The following is a 23,596-nucleotide window of genomic DNA, read 5'->3' on the forward strand; positions in this document are numbered from 1 at the left end:
GTCATTTTGCACGGGGAAAAGCATCTCTTGGAAACGTTAACCGGCCAACCAATGGGGCTTTTTTTTTTCTGTGTGTAATTTTCACTTTGTTGGAGCTTTTTCATAGCTGGAATTTCCCCCCTCCTCACAAAACAAGATTGGGTCAGGTTTTCATTTGGCCCACACATAGGTTTTGTTGTACATCACACATACTGTAGCCAGCCAACACAAGCAGGTTCAGACTTCAGAGATGCTGCCAAACGAAGATTTGGCGCAAACCTAGAGGTACTGCCAAACGAAGGTTTGGCGCAAACCTAGAGAAAAAGACACACGGAACTCATATACATGGCAGCTGACCAAAAAGTAGATTCCTAGTCCAAGTGGAAATTTTCCTGAATTTTCCTCCTTGTTTTTTGACTGAACAGTAGGAATGATTCTTCTAGCAAACAATTTTTATTTACAACGATAAATTTTTCCTCGATTTACAACTTATTTACGGTTGGGTAAGAACAAAAAGGCACTCACAATTTCACCTGCTGGCACAACAAAATAATGCAGACATGCAGGAAAGAAAATGCCTCACTTATTGGTGCACTCCAAAAAAAAAAAACTATGTATGTACAGCAACTAAATTGCTCCGAAAGACCTCATGAACTGAATCCCCTGTCTGAAAACTACTGGAACTTCAGGAAGCCAGTGTAGTCCTGGGGCAGCTGTCGACGGAGCAAGCGAGGATGTCCCTGTAATCGCGCGAGATCGTGAAATGGTCGTACACGTTGCCGTCGCGGCTCTTCTTGTACTCGAACAGCAGGGACGAATGGTTGAAGGCCGTGAGCTTGACGAAGCCATGGTCGAAGTCGGTGAAGTGGCTCCATTGGACCTTCGAGGTTGTGAACTCCGTGAGGCTGGCTCCTCCGCCGCCGACGACCACGTGCGTCGTCGCCTGGAACGGGCCGCTGTAGTGGTCCGATGCGTTGACGATGCATTGGCTCTGCAAAAATTCAGAGGTTTCAGTCAGTGTGTGGAATGCTGTAACTGGGAATCTAAGTTTCAGGTTGCATACAGTTGTGTTTCACTGTAGGGTTGCCAGCGATACAGACTTATCAGACGCCAGACAATGTAGTGCAGGAATTACATACAAACTACCATTTGATGATTTGATCTGATGCAAATGTGAATGGTAACTGAAGGCGCACCTGGTAGACTGGGCATGTCCTTTCATAGTTGTGGACGTGGCCATAGAAGGCGAGATCGACCTTGTACTTCTGCCAGAGCTCCTGCAAGCCTTCCCGCCCCATTGGTTCCTCGAACGTGCCTTCCAATCCATAGTAGGCGCAGGAGGAGTACCCGAGAACACGGTGCGCAAGGAAGATGAGCCATGGCTGCTTCTGCCTGTCGACAGACGACAGGCATTGCTCGATGAACTTGTACTGCTCGGTCCCCGGCCTCCAGTCCTCTTCTGTGTGAGCAATGCAGAACCTGAACATGCCGTAATCCGTCGCGTACCTGAAGAAGAACAACAGTTCCGTAAGTAAAACTAGGAAATGGCGTCTGAAGAGACTGTTGTGGCGTTACTGAGCTACTACAGCTACCAGAATTTTGCACGGTTCTCAGCAGGAGTGTAGAACATGGTTTGAGCAGGAACACCGCATTCTCCACCAGAGTCGAGGTTCCCATAGAATGATCCAGTTCCAGGCCAATCCCGTTCATGATTACCACTGCAGAAACGCCCATTCATTTGACCATGAATACAAGGGAGGAAGAACATATGGAAGTACTGAAATGAGGCACTCAAACTGACCTTCCAATCATGTATGGAACCGTCGAAGCAATTGGCTCGACCTGTGCGGTGAACTGATCCCACTGTGACAAATACCCATTCGCGTAGGAAATATCCCCAATGTGGACCACCATGTCAATGTTTTCCAAGTCTCTGATAATTTGGTAAGTAGTGTTCAGTGATCCTGGTTGGTAGTTGTTGTACTCGTTGGAACCATCTGCTTCTGCCTGAAGAAATTTGTTAGAATAAGATTAGTACACTTGCAAAGGAATACCAAATTGTTGTTTGGCCAAAAGTGCAATAGAAATCGAATAAAACATCTACCTTTCCCATGTCCCCAAATATGACAACTCGTTGCAAAGAATCTTGTCCAGGGTAAGGCGATGCTTTAAAGCTGTATGACTTGCTCCAGATACGGGTACCGTTCATTAGCCTATGGCCAAGCCTGTAGGTGTACCTGAATATTTTGCAAATCAACATGTTGCTTAGCAGCTGGATCAGTCACAGTTCCAGAACAGGTTAAAGGAAATGTTTAAACATATATATGCAAGACGGAACACATACAGTGAGTCTGGCCACAGATCCTTCAGGTAGCTAGTATGAATGTAGCCAGGATGGCGCCAACCAACAGTTCGTGCCGGTGCACCTGCATTTGCAGGTGAGAATGAAAAGACAGATATATTGGCATTGTAATTGTGAACTTTCACAAGCTTCTTTGTTCACCTATCTAGGGAGGTTAGGAAAATAATTACTTACCACACATGCTATTTTTGTCAAAAGTTAATGTACCAGCTGGCGCAAGAAACCGGCGTCCTCCTTTCTCACCCCATTCAACAAAAGGAACTGCTTCTGTAATGTCGTAGCCACTTGTCCAAGTGACTGTCATCTGCAATAATAACAATAATAATTCCATCACATTTTTAGGTTTGTGACTACAGTTAATTTCCAAGGTGTATGTTATCTGTGTTGAGTCAGAGCGGAGCTGGGAACCAAATGTTACAGTAATTAATGAAAAACCACACCGTTTTCTAGGATCCATACAACTGAAACGATTATCACAGTCATGGGATGACAGGAAAGCTTACTTCATTCCAAGACTTCCCTTGCGCCAAACGCGGGTACACTGGTGCCTTTGGATTCACAAATGCCACTTTGTTGGAGACAGCAATCAGCTTGGGCTGTTACAGGAGTGTATTTCCTTTTTCAGATCGAGAACATGAAGGAATGCATCTTCAGAATAATACTGGAAGTTGGAGGATGTAGTTCTTTCCACTTACCGCCAAGAGGCCTCCAGAAAAAAGCGCGAATGAGAAATCTTCCCTCTGGTTGATCAACTGAAGCTTCAAAGATCCCTTTCCAGTCTTACTGTACCCATCATTTTTGAAGTTTGCAAGTTGGTACTGGAATGCAGAAATGGGGGTGGAATCAGTCAGGGTTTAAAACAAAACGCATTCAGAAAGTGAGAACAAAGTGAACAGGTCGCATGCGAACCTTAATAGGCGCAGTGCATAAGACTGGGGGATACTGCCTCTTGTTCTCAGGCTCACAGATTGCAGCACTGACAGTGATAATGCCCAAACAAGAAACATCAGATCAAAATCTTGCCCTTTGCAGGTAACATTAAAAGGCACATTTATCCCCATTAGGTTGAGTTTGTTCTGATCCAATGAATTTGCTTACATGTAAGACACCAACACTGTTACCTGAAATTCGCAGGAGAGAACACACCGATCCAATCGTCGTCAGATGGGTTCGGATGGAAGAACTCCACATCCACCCACTCACTGTTCTCACCCTGCATCATCACAACCCATGTCAATCAGGAAGGAACCCATGAACCTGCAACTGCCAAACAGCATTAGTCAGAGCCAGGGGGGACACATCGGGGCTCACCGTCAGGCCAAGAACCAAAGGGGACGCCTTGACGCGCGCCGCGTCGTCGACGGCGTGGACCGTCATCTCCACCGCGATCATCGACAGCGGCTGCTCCCCGCCGGCACCTCTGCCGGGGTGCGCCGCGGCGCAGACGGCCAGCCACGCGGCGGCCGCCCACAGCAGAAGCCTCATGCCGCTCCTCCTTCACAGCCCTGAAGATTTCCTAGCTGCGACTGTAAACCGCAGCTCCAAGAACCCCTCCAAGAAAAGGGGGAAAAAAGGAGAACAGCCTAGGATACGACACCAACCTGAATATCCTAACCAATTGCAGCAATTCTCCCACGAAAATAAGGCAGCGACTTGATGACGCCGCCCCGGCCGCCGACGATGGCGAACAGTGCAGCAGGACTGGCCAAAAAAGTTGCCACATAGTCCTGGAGTGTATATCCAATCATTGAGGAGTGCACGAGGAGAATATTCCCGGTAGCAAAGTGGCGTGTCCAACTGAACGCCACGAGATGCAGAGGTTGACTCTGTCAGTGAGCAGTGGCAGTTGTGATCCAGTGTGGACTCTGCATTATTGTTCAGGCCAAAACGAATTAAGGCACGATAATTACAGATTAAAAGTGCTTATATAATAATCTCAATGAGAATTTTTTTTTTACAGAGGGCAGCAGACAACAACGGCAAATACAAGGCTTAACCGCCTAAAGGTCAAATCAAAATGGTAAAAAGAAGACTGAACATGCCTTCTGGATTTCAGAGTTTGCTCAAACAGCCATGGTGGTCCGGGGGCAGTTGTCTACGGAGCAGGCCATGACGTCTGGGTAGTTGCGCGAGATGGTGAAGTGGTCATACACGTTGCCATCACGGCTCTTCTTGTACTCGAACAGGAGGAACGAGCTGTTGAGCGCCGTGAGCTTGACGAACCCGAAGTCCATGTCCCTGAACAAGCTCCAGTACGGCACGGTGGCTCTGAACGGAGAGAGGCTCGCGCCGCCGCCACCGACGACGACATGGGTCGTCGCGTTGAACCGCCCGCTGTAATGGTTAGACCCATCCTGGACACACCGATTCTGCAGACAGAGAAGGTGTCGTGCTAATTATTTTGTGAATGAATTTACTACTCAAGAGTAACTGACTGTAGCAAATCCGGCAAATGGGTTATCTTCTTATGTAACATTATTATAATTTGGTGAACAGAATGTGCATTTGGTTTCAGCAATATAGTTTCTGAAACGGACATAAAAAGTTAGGCTTGCCTGATAGATGGGGCAGGTGCGCTCATAGTTGTGAATGTGACCGAAAACCGCTAGGTCAACCTTGTACTTCTGCCAAAGATCTTGGAGCCCTTCTCGGCCCATCGGCTCACCATATGACCCCATCATGATCTCGTACCAGCTGGCTGATGAGTACCCGAGAACCCGGTGTGCGAGGAAGATGAGCCATGGCTGCTTCTGCCTGTCGACCGACGACAAGCAGTGCTCGATGAACTTGTACTGCTCAGTTCCTGGCCTCCAGTCCTCTTCAGTGTGAGCTATGCAGAATCTGAACATGCCGTAGTCCGTCGAGTACCTGGAGGGTCACAATTGTTTATTTTGACAATAGTACATGTCAGAATTTAACTTAACCAATGATGGTTTTAGGTTTTTGCATTATTAGTTACCAGAATTTTGCCCTGTTCTCGGCAGGAACATAGAACGTAGTCTGAGCAGGAACACCACATTCGCCACCGGAATCGTTGTATCCATAGAATGATCCGGTGTCAGGCCAGTCTCTCTCATGATTACCACTGAAGTTCAGATAAGGATCGTATACTTCCTGTCATCACCTTATGTGCAATTTCATGGAAGTTTTCTGAAAAAATGGACTGGACTGACCTGCCAATCATGTATGGAACAGTTGAAGCAATTGGTTCTATCTGCGCTGTAAACTGATCCCACTGGGACAAATAGCCATTTGCATAAGAAAGATCTCCAATGTGGATGACCATGTCGATGTTCTCCAAGTCATTGATGATCTGTTTGGTGGTATTCAGGGAGGCTTTCTCGTAGCTACCATACTCATCCGAACCATCTTCCTCTGCCTGAACTAGTAGATAGGTTAAATAGTACTGAATGAAACTGAAACGAAACCATGCAAACAATCTTGCCCAAATGGCCAAATCTGAAAAGAACCACACCTTTCCCATGTCCCCGAAGATCACGACACGTTGCAAAGAATCTTGTCCGGGATAAGGTGATGCGCGGAAGCTGTAAGACTTGCTCCAAATGTGAGTACCATCTGATAGCCTGTGACCAAGCCTATAAGTGTATCTGCAACATGACCGAGAAGATTAAAATGACTGCCCTTATTTGTGACCAAGTATTCAGATTATATTTAAGGAAAGAAAACCCATAAAGGGATGCTGATTGAAAGTCAAATGCAAATCACATACAATGCATCAGGCCACAACTCCTTCAAGAAACTTGTATGAATATAACCAGGATCACGCCATCCGACAGTTCGTGCTGGTGGACCTGCAGTAAGAAGTTATGCAACGAAATGCAGACATCCTATATTCGTCAGTCGTCACTGCATTCAAGCAATCATTTGTAAATTTGAAATGTCAATTGACAGACGTACCACACATGCTATTTCTTCCAAATGTGAAAGTTTCAGCAGGTGAAAGCATTTGATGTCCGCCTTTAGGGCCCCATTCCACGAATGGCATTGCCTCCTTGATGTTGTATCCACTTGTCCAGGTGACTGTCATCTACCATGACATTAAAAATCTAATAACTAAACCAGAGAGATTTGTGAAAATGCACAGGCTGACAAACAATCATGTTTCGTGCATTGGATTGCAAAAACAGTAAAAAAAAGTTTAGGCTCACTTCATTCCAAGATTTCCCTTGTGCCAACCGAGGGTAGACGGGCGCCTTTGGATTTTCAAACGTCACTTTGTTTGAGACAGCAATCAGCTTCGGCTATCACAGTGCAAAACAGTTCATCAGAAAATACCATCCGAATTTTTTATTGTCAGTACATTGCACGCAAAAATTTGAGAAGTCATGCTGAAGTCTTACAGCTGAGAGGCCTCCAGAGAAGAGCGCAAAGGCGAAGTCCGCTCTCTGGTTGATCAGCTGCAGCCTCAAGGACCCCTTCCCACTCTTGTTGTAGGCATCATTCGTGAAGTTCGCATACTGGAACTGCAGGTCAGTAGCTCACCAAAAATTCAGTACCTGATCCATGTCATGCAATGCAATAAGATGTAAGAGCTGTACCGATGACCTTTATCGGTGCGGTACACAGAAAGGGCGGGAGGTCCATCCAGTTTTCAGGCTGGCAGATTTCAGAGCTGAGAATGTGAAGAGAAGAAAATGAAATATCATCCTCTGAAGAAATCCTTAGGAAAAAGGGTGGACAAAGCACGTTTCATAGATGCAGCTCACCTGAAGCCTGAAGGAGAGAAGACCCCGATCCAATCGTCGTTGGAGGGGTTCGGGTGGGAGAATTCGACGACAACCCAATCACTGCTCTGACCCTGAAACACAAGCATCATCATCAAAAAGAAAAAATGGGAGTGATCAAGACCTGCTCGATGCATACGCTGTTACTGAAGAAAAAGCTGAACAAGCATGATCGAGCAGAGAGACCTTGAGGCCAAGGACCGTGGGGTGAGCCTCGACGCTGGCCGAATCAACGACGGCGGCCGTCGCCTTCCGGATGGCGATCCTCGACAGCGGCTGCTCGCCGGCGTCCAGCACGCCGGCGCAGGTTAGAACGTGTGCGAGAACCACCCAGAGCGCCACCAGGAGCCCCATTGCCGTTCCTGGAGTGCACAGCCCGAATCAGATTCCGAGAGGGTTTGAAGAACTCAACTGGATTAAACAAGGAAATAAGGAAGCATTGGCTGACTGATCACTTCGAGAAGCAGCTTTTGCGCAGGTGGGGAGTAAAGAAATGGTGATCAAGCTCAAATGGACATTGGAAGCCGCCAACACAGGCCGGCATCTCAGACTCTCAGCCACTAGCCAACAAGTGGGCACAGTTGGAGGTACGAGCTTGCCAGTTTGGACTTTGGACAAGATAAGCGATGAGTTGATGAATCTGTTGGCTGCAAAGTGAAACCAAGAAATTTTGGGACATTGTTTAGGGCTTCTGGAGACCAAGAACATGACTTGAGCTAACAGGGAGCAAATGAGCAAACCAAAAATAAAAAGTGAAGATTAAAAAAAATAGAACGCCCACCGTGGGGCTCAAACCAAAAATAAAAAGTGAAGATTAAAAAAAATAGAACGCCCACCGTGGGGCTCGAACCCACGACCACAAGGTTAAGAGCCTTGCGCTCTACCGACTGAGCTAGACGGGCTTGCTTGTCCAGCTGGATTAACGTTTTTAGAAGGACGACAAACATCATAGCAAATTGCCAAAATGTAAAATGCTGGCCGTTATCTCCAATAATGGGCATAGATGCATAGTACAACCAAGAGAGAACAACTCTGCAAAATTTGTGCAAAAGTGAAAATAAAAACCCAGAGATCAACATTAGTTTGAACTTTCAACAATCAACAAAAATGAAAAAAAACACGTTATCTAGACTCACCAAGGGCAACAGAGTACTGAGTACTGAGTGCGTACCATGCTCTGGCAGTGCCCTGACCAACTATGCTCATCCCAATAGGGCATACAAAATTTTACACGAAATTATACACAGCACAATCCAAATCAGGCGTAAAATGCCATGACTTGTATGTACAAACGTCCAGGCATAGTTCACTACTAGCCTGGAAGGAAAGCCTCTGGCAGCTGAAAAACAAGAGAACATGCTATAGGGTGAGCTACACAACTACAAGCGGACCGTTAGTACTGTCCTACAAGAGCCTAGATGCTATCTCCTGGAGCAGAGTCCTCTTCTGCAAGGCTGAAATGATGCCGCTGTTCTCAGCATTTTCCAGGATGTCGGCCATGACGGAAGCGGCATGACCAAGAGGTTCTTCGGAAACTCTCTTCAGCATGAAGGCCTGCAGAAGGACTTCGCTGTAAGTCAGGGGAGAAGGGGGAAGCGGTTAAACTGACAAGCTAAAGGAGACAGAGAGGGGAACCTGGTTATGATGAGAAACTTCTATGGTGCACGGCTCCTGAGACCAAGGTTCTCCATCCACTTGGATTGGCATTTTAATACTGATTTCAATCTTTATATGATGACCTTGAGCTAATCTTTTCGCACGAGAAAGCCCTACCTAGAACAAGATTACCCATTAGATGTCCAGTTTGTACCAAACAGCCAACAACGAGAGGTCCAGAATCTAAAGGCAATCTTCTCCTGTACCTGCAGCCTTCCGAGATGCAGCATTCCTGTGAAGCTAACAACTTCCAGCTTCTTGTCATGCATGGATTGAGGAAGGTAAGCGTCAGAGCAATCATCCTCATTCTTCCATAGGTCAACCCCTCCCATGTAGCTTCGGATATTGGCAACAAGGATACCTTCAGAGTCCTGCAATTAAAGGAACAAAAGAATAAGGTTACATAGGCTAACCAAAGATTCTTCTCTAATGCATCCAAAGGTGTAAGCCTGCTGAAGTTTCTTCAAGAGGTGAACCATCAAGGTGTAGTACCTATCTTAACTAAACAATTCATCACTAATGTGCATAAAGGGGCTCTTAGCATTCTATTTTGCAGATATGCCAGTCAAAATTATGTGCTTACTTTGAAAAGGAAAAAGAGCAGAGAAGACGTGGTGCACTTACCTGAGGAATATCAATTTTGGATCCATCTATCTCAAGTTTGACATCCCAAGGAAAATAATCAAATGTGTTATCCATGATATTCTTTGCTCCCTCTCTTGCATAAAGCACCTTGTTCATAAACTACAAAAGTACATATACCCTATCAGTGCTAAAGAAAACACTTTAAAACTATAGACGCAGAATGATGCATGTAGAATAGAGTGAAACATTGCTAAGTATAAAATGCATGGAAACATTGCAGTATAGCAATTATTAGTAAGGCAAACATAAGTTTGAAAAAGGTGAGCAAAGAAACAGATAAATAAGATAAATTGTTGAGTGAGTATGCATCAATTTGTTTCTTTCACCAATTTCACACTACAGCTAGAATATATTTTCAGATCAATGTGCTACCGCACAGTACTTTGCAATTCAACCGTCCACAGATCATCCCAGAATCTAGGTTATACGGATGCTTGCAACAGGAGCTGATGTTGAATGTCCAACTCCCCATCCTAATAATTATGTAGGCACAGTTATCATCAACATCATGTTAAAAGGAGATTTATTTCCCTCCAGGCTCCAACCAAGTTTAAAAACATATCCATATGCACTTGATACATAATATATCTTATGCTTTATAAAGATATACATCATACAATATGTACAGAAGTTCAGCATCTTGAAGCTTGTATGTATTGCCGTGTGCTACTCATAACATTGTCCCAATTTTCAAAAGCATAAATTTAGTCCAAGATAAGCTGAAAATGTTATGGGTGGCCACAGAGGGCCAGCCCATCTATCCTGCACGTGATGATGTGGAGAGATAAGAATTAGGAAAGGGATTAGATCAGTTAGTTGGTTTGCTGTTTTACTCGTTCCAAATGTTTAGCAATTTCAGCAACCTTGGAAAATATACTAAAACTGGCACAAATCATGCATTATCATTTAGGAACTGCAGCACACAGGTCCACCACCAAATTGAAACAACAAAATAGTCAGGGAATAATGCACATAATAGGGGTTAGGGAGCAAGCAAGCTGGTGTTACCTGGCTATAAAACCGCTCAGGGTTTTCTTCCCTCAAATTGTGGATATCTAAGGCAACCTTTGCATCGCAACCAACCCCTGAAAAAGCATCAGTGTTACAGTTATTTGACCATGCAAAAATCTAAGATGATCCAAGCTAAGTAGTTGCACGGACATACCAAAGTAGTTGTTCATAAATTTTGGTGGTGCCATAAGCTTTCCTTGGTTGTCCTTAATTGTGATCTTCCATCTGTCTAGAACAGTGACTGCTGCGTGCTCAACATCTTGCAAAACTGAGAATAGACCTCCCCTCTTCTCAATAACACCAAGGCCACCACCCCAACACAGAACCCTCGCAAGATCATTACCAGTACCAGCTGGAAGGATGGCTACAGGAGGCGGAGCTTCAAACTTCTGTTTCTCAATGGCATCTAAAACCCAACCAGCAGTGCCATCTCCACCACATACAAGAACTCTGAAGTGTGTTACCTTCCGAAACAAAGCTAAACCAACTTCTGGACCTTGGTGCTTGCTCAACTCAAAAACCTAATGAAATTGAGTTAGTATCATAATGGAAAGTGGCCTTGAGTTGTACAAAGATAAAGTTTGTATTAAAAAGGGAAGGTGGAGCAACAACTGAATTTAACTCATCAATTTGCGCCAAACTTTATCATATACAAAAGGTCACACACAGTACGAAGTTTTAAGCAAATAAAGTATAAAAGGAATTATTAATGCTGCACATACAAGCTTTCCACTTCTAGCTCTAAAGATACATGCAAATTCACACAAGATCATAATGAATCTCTGCTCCCAAAAAATTGGATGGTGTGCTAGATGTACCAGAAATCAGAGCAAATAAAAAAATAGTTATATAATTTAAAACTGATTAAATAGCTTAAAGCAACTAAACCAACCTGCACAGGGTTAAGAAGGATCTGCAGACGCTGTCTCAGTGAATCACCGCTCTGGGCACCGCTTCTCTTGTTAATGAAAACGAGGAGTGGCCTAGAATCAGAAGGCACGTTGACAATTTCATACTTCTGACTGTTCTGTACATGAGAATTCTTACGTTGTCCATTTGACCTACTAGTTGCAGCTGTGTTATCTGGTACAGGTTGTTTATCTTTCTCTGATTCAGAGCTTTGGTGTACCTCATTGAGTTTGCCGTTTGCCTGATCATCCCTCCTCTTTGCTGCACTATTTGCTTCCTGTGAATCTCCTTCAGCATCAGATGGTAGCTCAATAGCCCCAGAGCTATCTGAATCAGCAGATGCAGTACCCTTTTTGTACCTTTTTCTACGAATCATAATCGTCTCTCGGACAGTGGAAGCCAATTCATTAGCCCCGCTTGTGATAGAACTAAAAATTCCTGCACCTGTCCAGTGAAGCTCCTTAACACAAAGAGGTGACAGTATCAGCCGCTTCAATGGTCCCAAGTCACAGATATCGCCAGTTTCCTTGGCTAAGCTGGTGTGGCAATCAACATGCACGAGCCGCTGACACCACATACAGTACCAAATCGGATACCCCGCGAGGAAAGCTCCATTGCAAGATTCGTCGCAGTAGCAACAGAAAGAGTCCTCCTCAGAGTGATCTGCGGTGTCAATCCACTGCACAGCCCACTGGTGAAGGACATGGTTCAAACCCGCCATAGAAACACACTTGCAATCCTCGTGCGCATTCCCCGAGCAGCTCGGATGCGCGGCGGCACCGCAGATGTCACACTGATGGATGGTTCCCCCAGAGTACTGACGTGGCGAAACTGACTTCAGGCACACGCAGCACTTCAGGCCTTTGCTGCGGGGGACGACTTCTTTCCTCCAGACGTGGGACGCGGCGGGGACCTTGTCCTTCCATTTCTTGTACCGCTTCGCCCTGACCTTGAGAGCCTTTATCAGGCTCAGGCTGATGTTCTTGTTCAGCTGGTTCACCGTGTAGTAGATCGTCGCTGCGCCAACGCAAGCGAACACGGCGGTGGCGATTATCACAGACCAATACTCCGACACGTAGGCCGAAACGGCACTCCAGCTAGTATCCAGCATCTTGTGTGTCCCTGCACCAGCCACAAACCAGGCAATGAGACAAATTAATTAACCGAGATGAATTCAGGGGGTTGGGGTGGAGACTGATGGTCCTGCAATGCTAAACATTTATTTGGTGCCTACTAGCTTTAAATTTCACAGGGTTGTGTGAGTTCTGAAACTGCAAGCGACCATTCCGTGGCTTCCTAATAAACCAGAACCGAAATCCCACCTCCAATAGCACCAACCTATTGAATCAGCGCAAGCGCAGGTTGATCAAAAAGAGGGCCTCAACCAAACTCACTCGAATCAACCCGCACGTTCTACCCCCAATCCTCCTCCCCCGAAACCCTAATCCCTAGCCTCGCCGTAGCGCCCGCAATGAGCAGCCAAAAAGGCACAACGGAACCTTCCGATTTCTGCAGGGAACAGAGCGGGGGGAGAAGAGATCTTACGAGATCAGCGCACCGGCGGAGAGGCGGCGGCTCCCGAATCGGCGATCAGAGCCCACCGGCTCGCCCTCACATTTTGATCCTCGAACGCGCTCGCTGTGGCCGGCGCTGCTGCCCTTTCCCCCCTCCCTCCCCCCTCGCTGCGCTGTCTTTCGATTCCCTGCGGCGAGAAAGGAAGGCGAAAGCCGAGCCCGTAACCAAGACAATATTATTAATTAAAACTAAAGTTGTGCTAATTACGAGTGAATTACGCCGGATGTGTTGGCCTCTGGTGTCTCGGGCCACGTCACGAGGGAGGGATCAGGGCCGTCGAGGGAGGATCCGACGGGCGAGGTCGCGGGATCGCACGTGGGGAGGGAGTAATTAACCTGCGGGCTCGATTCGGGATGCCTGCGCAGCCCACCTGCAGTGGGACCAGGTGGCGACATGCGAGACGCTTCTCGGTGCTGCCGGCGATGGCCGTGCTAGGCGCGCCGACATTCTTCAGTGCTCGTGAGGAAAAAACAAGTCGCAAATGAGGTCCTACCATGTGGTTCGGAAAAAAAAACCACCGAAAGCTAAAATGGAACAAAGTTTCTTTTATAATCTCTACCTCACGATTGTTTTGAAAAAAATCCCTTAACCTTTTCAAATCAACCCATAGTTCTTGGAGTTAAACGGATGTAGTTTTAGACGATTTGTAACAACAAAAAAAAGTCTCTTTCTTCCTCGTCTGCGTGGGTTTTTGCAGTGCGTCCGCCACCTCCTCCATTCCCCACGATTCCGTCCTCGCGCACCATTCGCCATCTGCCCGTGCCCTGTTGGCCTCGCCATCCACCACCGCCGGCCCTCTCGCCATCCACCGGCCGCCCGCGCCAGCTGCCGACCAAGCAAACACCCAAGAACAAAATAGAGGACAAAGGGATACCAGTAACCAGCAACAATGAAATTTGACATCAGCATCTATCGCTACCTAGGGAGTACCCGAGGTAGAGTTTTTGGTTGGTGGGTGTCACCGAAATCAGGAGCTCGATGGTGTACGTAGGCACACGTTTTAGACAGGTTCGGGTCGCTAGATCGCGTAATACCCTACGTTGTTTGCGTGTATTCGATTGAACTTGTCTTGAGGGGATCCCTGCCCGCCCTTGTATACTGGGGGAGCAGGGTTACAGGGTAGTTATCATATAGGAGCACTAGTCGGATTCGACTAGAGAGTCCTACTCTAACTCGGAGGAGTAGTTTCCATATCTTCGACTAGTCTCCTGGAGTCCATGTAGGCTACGTCATCCTGTACCGTAGCCTCCATGTCTTAATACGATTCGGTGTACATCTCTTGGTGTGGGTCCGTACAAGTCTTTTGGTGGGCCCATAAGTGTATGGCCGACAAGCCCCCGAGTACTTTGTAGTCAAATGCAACTGCCTTGAGTACTCGTAGATGTTGCTCGACTAGTTCTTGGTACTCTTTGAGTGCTTCTGTCGAAGCTGAGTTCTTCGAGTACTTGAGCCATGTCATGCGGCTGGAAGGTACTCTAGCCTCATCCAATGTGGCTTTGGAGTAGTTTGTCTTGAAATTCTTATATGGAAGTGCGATGAAAACCGCACTCCATATGGAGTAGCCTTAGGTTGAATCGAAGAGTCAGGCTGAGGCTCAATCTGTTTTTTGTTCCATCTTCGTCTTGATCTTTTGAAAGAAAAGAATTTTATCCAACACGGGCACGGTGTACGCAGCCCCCGAGCCGTTACCCGACTGATTTCGGGAGGTATAAGGGTCCTTTAATCTGTTACCGTGACCTTTCAGCTTATGCCGTAATTGCCACTGATTAGCGAAAATATCGGGCCGTTACCCCGGAGACTCTGTCGCGGTTATAAAAGTTACAGGGGAGTTACTCCTGCCCTTTATGCTGCCATTTTGCATCTGTCATTTGGCTGAAAAACCCTAGCTCCCAGCGCCGCCGCGATCTCGTCTTGATCCGCTAGTGTCACCGCGCCTTCCGTCATCTGCGACGCCTCCTCTAAGCCGCGGAGTGCATGCGAGTGAAGTCCAAGGCAACAATCAGGATGGGGAGGAAGCTCAAAGGTCCGAAGAAGGGGTCCAAGGAGGATGCCAAGAAGGTACCCAAGGAGGGTTCCCAGAGGGGAACTTCCAGGAAGGGGAAGGAACCTGAACTGCCGGTGCTGAAGTGTGGGGAGACCAACCAGACTGCGCCGCCCAATCAAGCGAGGGTGTGGAAGCGATCCACCATGAAGGATGCAGAGATCCAAGAGCTGGTGGACGCCAAGCTACTACATGAGCAGGCGGTCGTGGGCTGGTGGACGCCAAGCTGCTGAAGTATAGTAACAAATTAAGAGGAATTAACAACATATCCCCATATCTTCCCTTTTACAGAAGAAGGCACAACAGTGTATGACTCAAACATGCATACCCAAGATAGAGCTGTCACTGAGTATTTTTTAAACCTTGCCCAAAGGCATATACTGCCCAATATATCTGTTTCTAAATCTCCCTCGCTCTGTGGCAGATGGACCGATGGAGTTGATCACAGTGTTTCTATGGATGTTGCTGCCTGAGCTGACAGGGAAGAGAGCTGAGAGTCAAAACGAGCTGATGCTTCCGTCCTACAGGGCATACCCGATTTATAGAACATATGGGTAATGGATGTTCAGATCGTGCTGGGTATAGGTTCTGTTGTTGATTGGGACAAGATAATTCATACCCTACCAGTGGCATCGAAATCTCCTAATCTCGGACCCCCACTTAATGATAACCATACACAACTAATATCAAATAATGTGAAATGGTCACTACAAGACATACAAGTTTTCTGATTACTAAAGAAAATCTCCATCCCACCACCTAGTCTTCTAAAACGGTTGTTAGTTTCACATGTAATAGACTTTAGATGTTAACCGTGTGCGTGCGCCCGGACGGCCCGCATTGTACTAATCCTGTTTACAACATCTTCTTAATACAAAGATACGCAGCTCTCTTGCGTATTCATGAAAAAAAATCTCCATCCCACCACCTAGTTTGAGTCCTGCAACACTAGATACTCCTCCGTTCTAAATTATAGGTCGTTTTGGCTTTCACGAAACATAATCTTTTACTATGTATCTAGACATAGTGTATATCTAGCTATGTAACCTTTTCTAGATACATAATTTTTATTATGTATGTAGACATAGCGTATATCTAAATAAATAGCAAAAACTATGTACCTAAAAAAGTCAAAACGACTAATAATTTGGGATAGAGGGAGTAATTATTAAGAAAGTTGTTTTCAGCCTAGCAAAACTGTGAAAGTTGTTTTCAGCCTAGCAAAACTATGAAAGTTGTATTCAGCCCAGCGAAACACAGAACACTGAGTGTATCAACTATTACACCGCAGTTTGTACCGATGGTTTTAGGGCAACATAGTGGCATTGAGTGGACAGTAATGATGCCGCATATCACTAATCATGAGTAGAAGGTTTATAGTATACCTCATTAGTACAAGCAACAAAATTGCTGGTAAGATTCCATCTAGTCATTTGTAACTCCTCAATATTTGTTGCAGCAGAAAGCTCCATAACTTCGTTAGGAAGCTGATTCATGGTGGAAGCCAGTCCGACAGGATGAGTAAGATTTACAATTCCTAATTGCTTGAGACAATACAGACCCGCTTGCACTCTCTCACAACAGCATACCTGAAGGATGATATAAACTCAATAAAGTCATGGCGATACTTTCAGGGAAGGGCAATAGAAATACTGTTACCAGACATTAGTTGTTTACTATCTGTAATGATATAATTCCTTTCAACTCTTCAGCATTATGAAAATCTCAAGCTTTTGGCAATTCAGAGATGCAAGTACGTTTGCTGAAGGCAAGCTTGTTAACATTATGGATACCGCAGGCAATTATTTTTGAAAATTATGTGCATTTATTGCTTTATAAAAAGGAACAAAAATACCAACACAAGGGTACTCAAACCAGTTCAGTTGTGCCATGGGTCTATGAACTTGAAACATGGTGCGAAAGAACCCTTAGATTTCTTAGTTGCACCGATTAGGTTCACGAGTCAATTACTATAGCGACCACATTATCATAAATGTGGTAGCTCCAAACAAGTTTAATCAGACCATTAGGTCCTTGCATTAGATTAGTCATCCAGCAAGCAAAGGACCTTAAGTGATACTTTGTCAGGTATAAGAAAGGTCAAGGACCCAACAGATGAAAACTCAATTAAGGATCGATGTTGCATCTTACAAACTTCATGGTTATTTGTCACCATTCCAAATACAGTATTAATCTCAATCGTTAATATTCTATAACCATTAGAACTGATTAGGGGAATATCATGGCTATTTTTTCCTCTCTTTTTACAGGCAGTGTCACCCCCGCGGCGGCACCGACGACGCCAAGGAGACTGCAAGGACGGTGCTCGGTGAGCTGCTCCGGCAGCAGCAGGAGGAGCGGTCGCCGGAGCCGCTCGACGACGTGGTTATCCGCTCCGTGTGCCTGGTGAATCAACATGGACGGATGCAGGGACGTCATCAGCGTGAAATGCAGCACATGTGTGCCCATTTGTACCGCACTGGGTAGTCCGTGTTGTTTGCACGAAGTTCGAAACTGATTTGCTCTCAAAAGAAAAGTTTGAAACTGGCTTCTTTTTTGCAATGAAAGATTGAAACCGAGGCTTCTTTTTTACGAGATAAGTTTGAAACCGACCTTGTTTTTTAGGAAAGTTTGGAAGCGGTAGTATAGTACTTTACTGGCATGAGCTTTTGACATTTGGACAGTTCATATGATCGCATTAGCTGTTTGTCAATTACTAGAACAGTAAGTACTCCATTTAATTGTAAATGCATGCTGTTTTAGACATTAACACGGTCTTAAGTACTATGTAACTTTCTAATCATAATTTCTTATATAAACACGATATTAAATTACTATATTATGATAGTACATTTCACAACAAGTCTAATGAGATAGCGTTTACTCAAATCAACTGTCAATGTTACAACACCATACATTTGAAAATTGAGGTAGCATGAGGTGCAGTGCAATCATCCATAGGTAGGCCGATAGTACTCCAATACATGTTTTTTTTGCATGAACTCAGCACAACCACTTTGTCCTGACTCTGTTCTAATTTATTTTGCTCCATTTTTTTTGAAGGAACAGGAAGGAATCCCCTACTGATTATATATATATATATATATATATATATATATATATATATATATATATATTAAAGAAAAGGATAACGATCAGTTTATAGGGTTAAAACTAAGAAACAAAGGAAGAAACAAAATAAGTTGAAAAAATTACACAAATTGCTCTAGCCATGAACTCATTTGGGATCTCCAAGCCTCCTCTACTCAAAGAATAACCTGAGTAAAGATAAATCTGAAATTACGTAAACAACCCTGCACTGAGGGAGTAATCCCCTTGAAAATCCAATCATTTCTGGCCAAGCAGATACACCAACTCATAATGATAATTATTTCCATGAAATAAGGGACCTGCAATTGATGTTTGAAACCTTCTAAAATATCATATGGGTCTGCCGAGAGATCAACAAATAAGCCAATATGGATCCAGCACTCTTGTGCAAATGAGCAGCCAAGTAACAGATGGAATAAAGTTTCTTCAATGCCTTGGGAGCAGAGAACACAATCATATGATGGGAGGAACATATTTTTCCTTCTCAAAATGTTTCTTGTACTAAGCCTGTCTGGACCAACTAGAAGAAAACTCTATATTTGTTTTGACACCTTGATTTCCAAAGCCATCGAAAAATTGGATGAACATGAGTGAAGCCTGTGAGATGCTTATATATTTTTGAGGAGGAGAATATTGGACTTCCCCAAATATAAGACCAAATATCAGAGTCAGAGTTGAGGACCAAGCCTTCCAAAACACTTGCCAGCTCAATCAACTGCTCATAAGCTTGCGTTGAAACTGGTAGATGAAATAACTATTCAATGTCAACCACTTGTCTGCATGCTGAACTGAGATGAAAGGTTTTTTTTTGAAAGAAAATAAATAGGGATAAGTTTGAGCTGGAATATGTTGTTCCAAATGTCTTCCCATAAAGAGCAAGTTCTTCCATCATTGATATTGACAACTGATATGCCCTTAAACTTGTCCAATAATTTCAAAACATCCCTCCACCAGAAGGATCCTTTCTTGACTTGATTAGGAATGCGACCATTGGAATAATGCTTCTCCCATGCCAAGTGAACCCAGGGAATGTCAAGCTTATTAAAGAATTTGTGCCAGAATTTAAGGATCAAAGCTTCATTCTGAGTCCTGATGTTCAAGACTCCTATCCCCCCTTGCTTCTTAGGGACACACCATTTCCCAGGCTGCTTTTGGTGGTGACTTATTATTAATGTTTAAGACTCTCTATAAACAATGCTTTTTGTACTTGTCAATCTGCTTGTATATCGATTTTGGGAGGAGATAGATGCACATATGAAATATGGGTAAAGCTGTAAAGACTGAATTTGTGAGCTGTAGTCTTCCAGCCTAGGACAGGAAGGATGATGTGCAAATTAGCCTTCTTTCACATCTGGGGACCATAGGAAGAAACTCTTCGACTTTTGGTTTTGTGAGACCCAAAGGCAGACCCAGATAAGTGAAAGGTAAGTTGCCTCTGGAGCAGCCAAAAAATTGAGACAAGAATTGAACCTTTTCATCTGAAATATTAATGGGCACCATCATGGACTTGGAATAATTGACTGTTAGGCCTGTAGAGACTGCAAATGCTTGTAATATGTCTTTAAGAATTTGAAGCTGGGATGTACAAGCTTCCATGATGATTAATGTGTCATCAGCATATTGAAGGATAGGAAAATCTTGACTATGAAGCATAGGAATAGGCAGTGTCAGCAGGCCTTGGCTCTTGGCATCATTTATAATGGATTGTAGAAGATCTGCTGCTAGGACAAAAAGCAAAGGGGAAAGGGGATCTCCTTATCTCACCCCCCTTTTACAATGAAAAGTTTTTTCAGGGACTCCATTTAGTAGAACTGAGGAAGTACCTGAGTTAAATATCTGTTGCATCTAGCCTAACCAAACAGACCCAAATCCTTTATGTTTCATAATATTCAACATTGCTCCATGCTCAACTCTATCAAAAGCTTTTTCAAAGTCCAATTTAAGGATGACTATCTCCTTTTTAGATTTATGACACACATGCAGGTATTCAAAAGCCCAAGCTAAGCAGTCTTGGATAGTTCTGGTTTTGATGAAACCATATTGATTTTCGTGAATTAGGTCCATTATTACCTTTTATAACCTGTTGGCCAACAATTTTGTCAAAAGTTTCATAGAGGTATTGAGAAGAGAAATAGGCCTAAAGTCTGATACTTTACAAGCCCCATCCACTTTAGGTAACAATGTGATGAATGAACCATTGATACTTTGTAAACAAACATTTCCTGAATGAAAGGCTAAGCATAGATCATAAAAGTCGTGCTTGATGATTGGCCAACATTTTTTGATAAAATCAATATTGAAACCATCTGGTCCAGGGGCTTTGTCTGATGGTAGGTTTTGAATGATAGCATCAATTTCAATAGTAGTGAAAGGTTCTTCCAAACACTGAAGAGCGGTAGCTGCTTGAAACAATTGGTCTAGATTAAAAACCATGGGTTGAGGGTCAGATGTACCCAGTCTATCCTTATAAGCTTCCCATATAATCTTTTCTTTCAATTGATGCTAAGTCTAAAGACTGTCCTGATTGTTCTCTAAAGAAGTAATAAAGTTTCTTCTGTGCTTGATAGTGGTATTGGCATGGAAAAATTTTGTTCCCTCATCCCTAAATTTAACCTACTTAATGTTGCCTCTCTGTTTCCAATAAATCTTCTGTTGATGCAAGAGAGATACCAATTTGTTAGACATGACTGATTTGAAGTTCCATTCTACAACGGTTAAGTCTCTATACTCTTCAACCAATTCTAAATAAGTAATAATGAGCTTAACATTGGAGATGTTTGTTTTAAGGTTAGAAAGATGCTTATGCTATGCTCTGAGCACCCTTCTCAAGTTCTTACATTTTGCTGTGATTATTTTGATTTTATCTGTATGATGAACTAGAATGGACCACCCATGAGAAACAACATTCATGAACTACTTATGTTCCATCCAAAAATATTTGAATCTGAAAATTCTACCCTTTGGTATGTTAGTACCAATGCTTATAATACAGGGTGAGTGATCAGATGTTTCCATAGCCAAAGGATAAGCTGAAGTGTGTGGGTAAGATAAGGTCCAGGAATTTGAAGTAAAGAACCAATCCAATCTTTCTAGCAAAGAGGTCTGTTGCTTATTTGTCCAAGTGAACTGTTTTAACTGTAAAGGGATTTCAACCAGCCCTAAAGCACTGATAGCTTCATTAAACATGAACATCTCATTATAATCACCCCCTGGTCTATTTCTGTTTGATGGATACCGCATTAAGTTAGAATCACTTAGGACAATCCAGTCTACTTCTTCTGGCATCTTGATATGTTTGAACCATTGCATAAAGGCTCTTTTCCCTTCAGAGGTACAAGGACCATACACATTATTAAGAACCTAGCTAGTGCCATTTAACTTTGAATAGAATTGAACAGAAATGGCAAAGCTGTTGCTGAAAATAAGTTGCCCCTAAAAAAGAATTGATTTCCAAAGAACTGGTATGCCACCAAAGGCTCCCTGAGAGGGCAGGTACTCAAACTGATCAAAAGATAGAGAGCAAAATTTTCTGACAAAGTGAGAATCTAGGTGCTCTCTCTTGGTTTTGGTTTCTTGTAGGCACAAAATGTCACATTGGCTTTCAATAATTTTATCCCTAACCAAATTCCATTTTTTATCTGAATTAATGCCCCTTATATTCCAACACAAAATTTTCCAATTTCTATGACCATTCATGGAAGCAACAATGAAAATAGCACATCTGAAACATGCAGTGACTAGCACTAATATTATTACACCAAGTTACTATAGGTAAAATATGCCACAAAGGTCCCATCAAGAGTACACATATATCATAAACAAAATAAGATAACCAGGAACTTATTACTATATAAAAGATCTTGATGAATAAAAGAAAGGTCTTAGCCAGGAGACCAGCCCTATTGTTTCTTGAGCTTCTCTTTGGAGATCTTTTGGGCTTTAGAGTCATCTTTAAGGTGATCAGGTTTCTTCTTAGTTAGGTTCCTACCACCAGGGGGAGCTAGAGACTTCTTCTTGTGAATGACAAAGGGGGTGAATGTTGGGGGTTTGATGGAGCAGCCAATGCGGTCTTTATCTTTGCAACCTGATAGCTTAAAACCTTGATTCTATGATTTACATCTCTTACTTCTCCTGAGCTCATCTTCAGAGATAGGCTTACCTACCATTTTTAAGTTAGCAGCTTGCTGTAGAAGAGTCTTGGACCAAGGATCAGGTGAAGAGGAAACTTTATTCAGCATGGCTCCCAAGGGAGTCCTAGGAGATTGTACTTGGACAGGTGTGGCTTCTGGAGGAATGGCAGCTATCCTAGGAGAAGACACAGGGATTATAGAAGGCTGCATAGAAGAGCTTGCAATATCAGCCAGAGCAATACTTCAAAAATTTTGCTTTACTTTTCTCAGAAAAACCTGTCAAAAGTTGTTGAGAATCTAGACCAGCAGGTTGCATAGGGAGAGGGCACTTATTAGGTAGGCCAAAACTGACTGCTTCTGATTCTGTTTGAAAAAACTGCATAGCTGATGAAGTAAGGAAATTCTTTGCCCAAACAAAACTCAGAGGGTTGAGCAACTGTGCAGTAAAAAAATCATACCAGAGGAGAGGTATGTCTACCCTTTGAGTTGACATGTTTGGAGAAAAATATTGTGCCCACTGTCTCACTGCTTGAGGGTTGGATTTATATGGTGCAAAAGACTGCAGTAGCCCTTTTGATGCAAAAATTGGATCTTGAGCAGGTTCCAAGAGTTCCACAAACCCAAGCTGCATATTGTCATTATCAGAGCCATTTTGATACTAAACTTCATTGGAATTACTACCCCCCATCAACTCATGTTCTTGAGTTTCCTCCTGTACAAAGTGTAGAGGCTAACCATTGTTTTAAGGAATAAACACTTCTACCTAAATATCCTCTGCCCCCAAATTCAGATTTGGAACATTTTCATTTGAACTATCTGAAGAATCAGTAGTGACAGGTCCATAGACCCGGGGTCTCCAACGGGACTACTTTCCCGCGACACTTGGCCCAACGAAGGGCGCAACAACAACTCATACCTGGGCCGGCCTAGCTACGCGAAGCCAGGCCGAGACCACAATCCGGCCAACAGCTAGCTCCTCCGACCAGGAACCTGGTTGGCGCCCCGACTAGGGGTGGGGCCGCAATCCGACCCCGACTAAGTCCTCCCGACCGAGCTCTCCCAACTGAGCTCTCCCAAATTGAGCTCTCCCGACCGAGTCCTCCCGACCGAAGATATGCCGTACCGCTCATACCGCTCCCCCCCCCGACCAACTCGGTCGGGGCCGACTAGGACAACCGACCAAGCACGCTCGCTCAGTGTGGGTCCAGGGAGCAGGTAGAACGGATAACGAGGAAGCACCCATGTCAGCTGGTCGTACGCAGAGTCGTACCATGCCATGCCTTGCGCACGCCTGTACAGTGCCGTCATAAACCTACTCGCTACGATGGAGTGGCCTAACGAGGAGAACGGGGACCTAGGACGGAGGCCATACCACGCCCGACGACGTGGACTTTGACAAGACTAGGCAGCGCCCATACACTCGCTCTCTTAT

General features: G+C 44.3%; 3 protein-coding genes and 1 non-coding gene across 5 annotated transcripts; all 4 read right to left on the reverse strand.

Annotated features, from left to right (window-relative positions):
- Positions 1-358: 358 nt before the first annotated feature.
- Positions 359-4,072, reverse strand: LOC101753782 (probable inactive purple acid phosphatase 1). The gene is made up of 13 exons (XM_004962922.4): positions 3,943-4,072; positions 3,653-3,846; positions 3,463-3,554; positions 3,251-3,317; positions 3,037-3,159; positions 2,845-2,937; positions 2,516-2,645; positions 2,324-2,405; positions 2,084-2,216; positions 1,781-1,986; positions 1,572-1,697; positions 1,176-1,485; positions 359-970 (listed from the first exon to the last, which is right to left on the reverse strand). Exons 2-13 carry the CDS (start codon positions 3,824-3,826, stop codon positions 665-667), a joined length of 1,842 nt encoding a protein of 613 aa, XP_004962979.1. The 5' UTR covers positions 3,827-3,846; positions 3,943-4,072; the 3' UTR covers positions 359-664.
- A 215-nt stretch (positions 4,073-4,287) lies between these two features.
- On the reverse strand, positions 4,288-7,451 carry LOC101753372 (probable inactive purple acid phosphatase 1). The gene is made up of 12 exons (XM_004962920.2): positions 7,273-7,451; positions 7,069-7,160; positions 6,908-6,974; positions 6,703-6,825; positions 6,511-6,603; positions 6,260-6,389; positions 6,072-6,153; positions 5,817-5,949; positions 5,515-5,720; positions 5,301-5,426; positions 4,897-5,209; positions 4,288-4,710 (listed from the first exon to the last, which is right to left on the reverse strand). Exons 1-12 carry the CDS (start codon positions 7,438-7,440, stop codon positions 4,405-4,407), a joined length of 1,839 nt encoding a protein of 612 aa, XP_004962977.1. The 5' UTR covers positions 7,441-7,451; the 3' UTR covers positions 4,288-4,404.
- Positions 7,452-7,915: 464 nt separating this feature from the next.
- On the reverse strand, positions 7,916-7,988 carry TRNAK-CUU. The gene has a single exon. It is a non-coding gene; the product is annotated as a tRNA-Lys (tRNA).
- A 131-nt stretch (positions 7,989-8,119) lies between these two features.
- Positions 8,120-13,031, reverse strand: LOC101754449 (diacylglycerol kinase 1). Of its 2 annotated transcripts, none has more exons than XR_214959.3 (8): positions 12,853-13,031; positions 11,291-12,429; positions 10,553-10,919; positions 10,396-10,472; positions 9,367-9,486; positions 8,949-9,113; positions 8,722-8,855; positions 8,120-8,640 (listed from the first exon to the last, which is right to left on the reverse strand). XR_214959.3 is itself a non-coding variant. In XM_004962923.4 (8 exons), the coding sequence occupies exons 2-8, from the start codon at positions 12,416-12,418 to the stop codon at positions 8,491-8,493; spliced, it is 2,145 nt and encodes a 714-aa protein (XP_004962980.1). In that variant the 5' UTR covers positions 12,419-12,429; positions 12,853-13,030; the 3' UTR covers positions 8,135-8,490. The 2 variants fall into 2 exon arrangements, 1 of the variants encoding a protein (XP_004962980.1); XM_004962923.4 differs by having other exon boundaries at positions 8,135-8,640; positions 8,722-8,859; positions 12,853-13,030.
- Positions 13,032-23,596: the final 10,565 nt, after the last annotated feature.

This window comes from Setaria italica, chromosome III (assembly GCF_000263155.2).
Source record: "Setaria italica strain Yugu1 chromosome III, Setaria_italica_v2.0, whole genome shotgun sequence".
In the NCBI taxonomy this organism is placed as follows: Eukaryota; Viridiplantae; Streptophyta; class Magnoliopsida; order Poales; family Poaceae; genus Setaria; species Setaria italica.

Bases quoted from the DNA above. Each gene is read 5' to 3' on its own strand.
- LOC101753782 (XM_004962922.4), bottom strand. From the start codon at position 3,826: ATGAGGCTTCTGCTGTGGGCGGCCGCCGCGTGGCTGGCCGTCTGCGCC. The intron at 2,406-2,515 runs GTAAGTAATTAT...CTGCAAATGCAG, and splicing joins TGACAAAAATAGCATGTGTG to GTGCACCGGCACGAACTGTT. The intron at 1,698-1,780 runs GTCAGTTTGAGT...GCGTTTCTGCAG, and splicing joins GTTCCATACATGATTGGAAG to TGGTAATCATGAACGGGATT.
- LOC101753372 (XM_004962920.2), bottom strand. From the start codon at position 7,440: ATGGGGCTCCTGGTGGCGCTCTGGGTGGTTCTCGCACACGTTCTAACC. The intron at 6,826-6,907 runs GTCATCGGTACA...ACTGACCTGCAG, and splicing joins TGTGTACCGCACCGATAAAG to TTCCAGTATGCGAACTTCAC. The intron at 6,154-6,259 runs GTACGTCTGTCA...TTCTTACTGCAG, and splicing joins TGGAAGAAATAGCATGTGTG to GTCCACCAGCACGAACTGTC.
- LOC101754449 (XM_004962923.4), bottom strand. From the start codon at position 12,418: ATGCTGGATACTAGCTGGAGTGCCGTTTCGGCCTACGTGTCGGAGTAT. The intron at 10,920-11,290 runs GTTGGTTTAGTT...CAATTTCATTAG, and splicing joins TCCTTCTTAACCCTGTGCAG to GTTTTTGAGTTGAGCAAGCA. The intron at 8,860-8,948 runs GTACAGGAGAAG...ATCTTGTTCTAG, and splicing joins TGCATCTCGGAAGGCTGCAG to GTAGGGCTTTCTCGTGCGAA.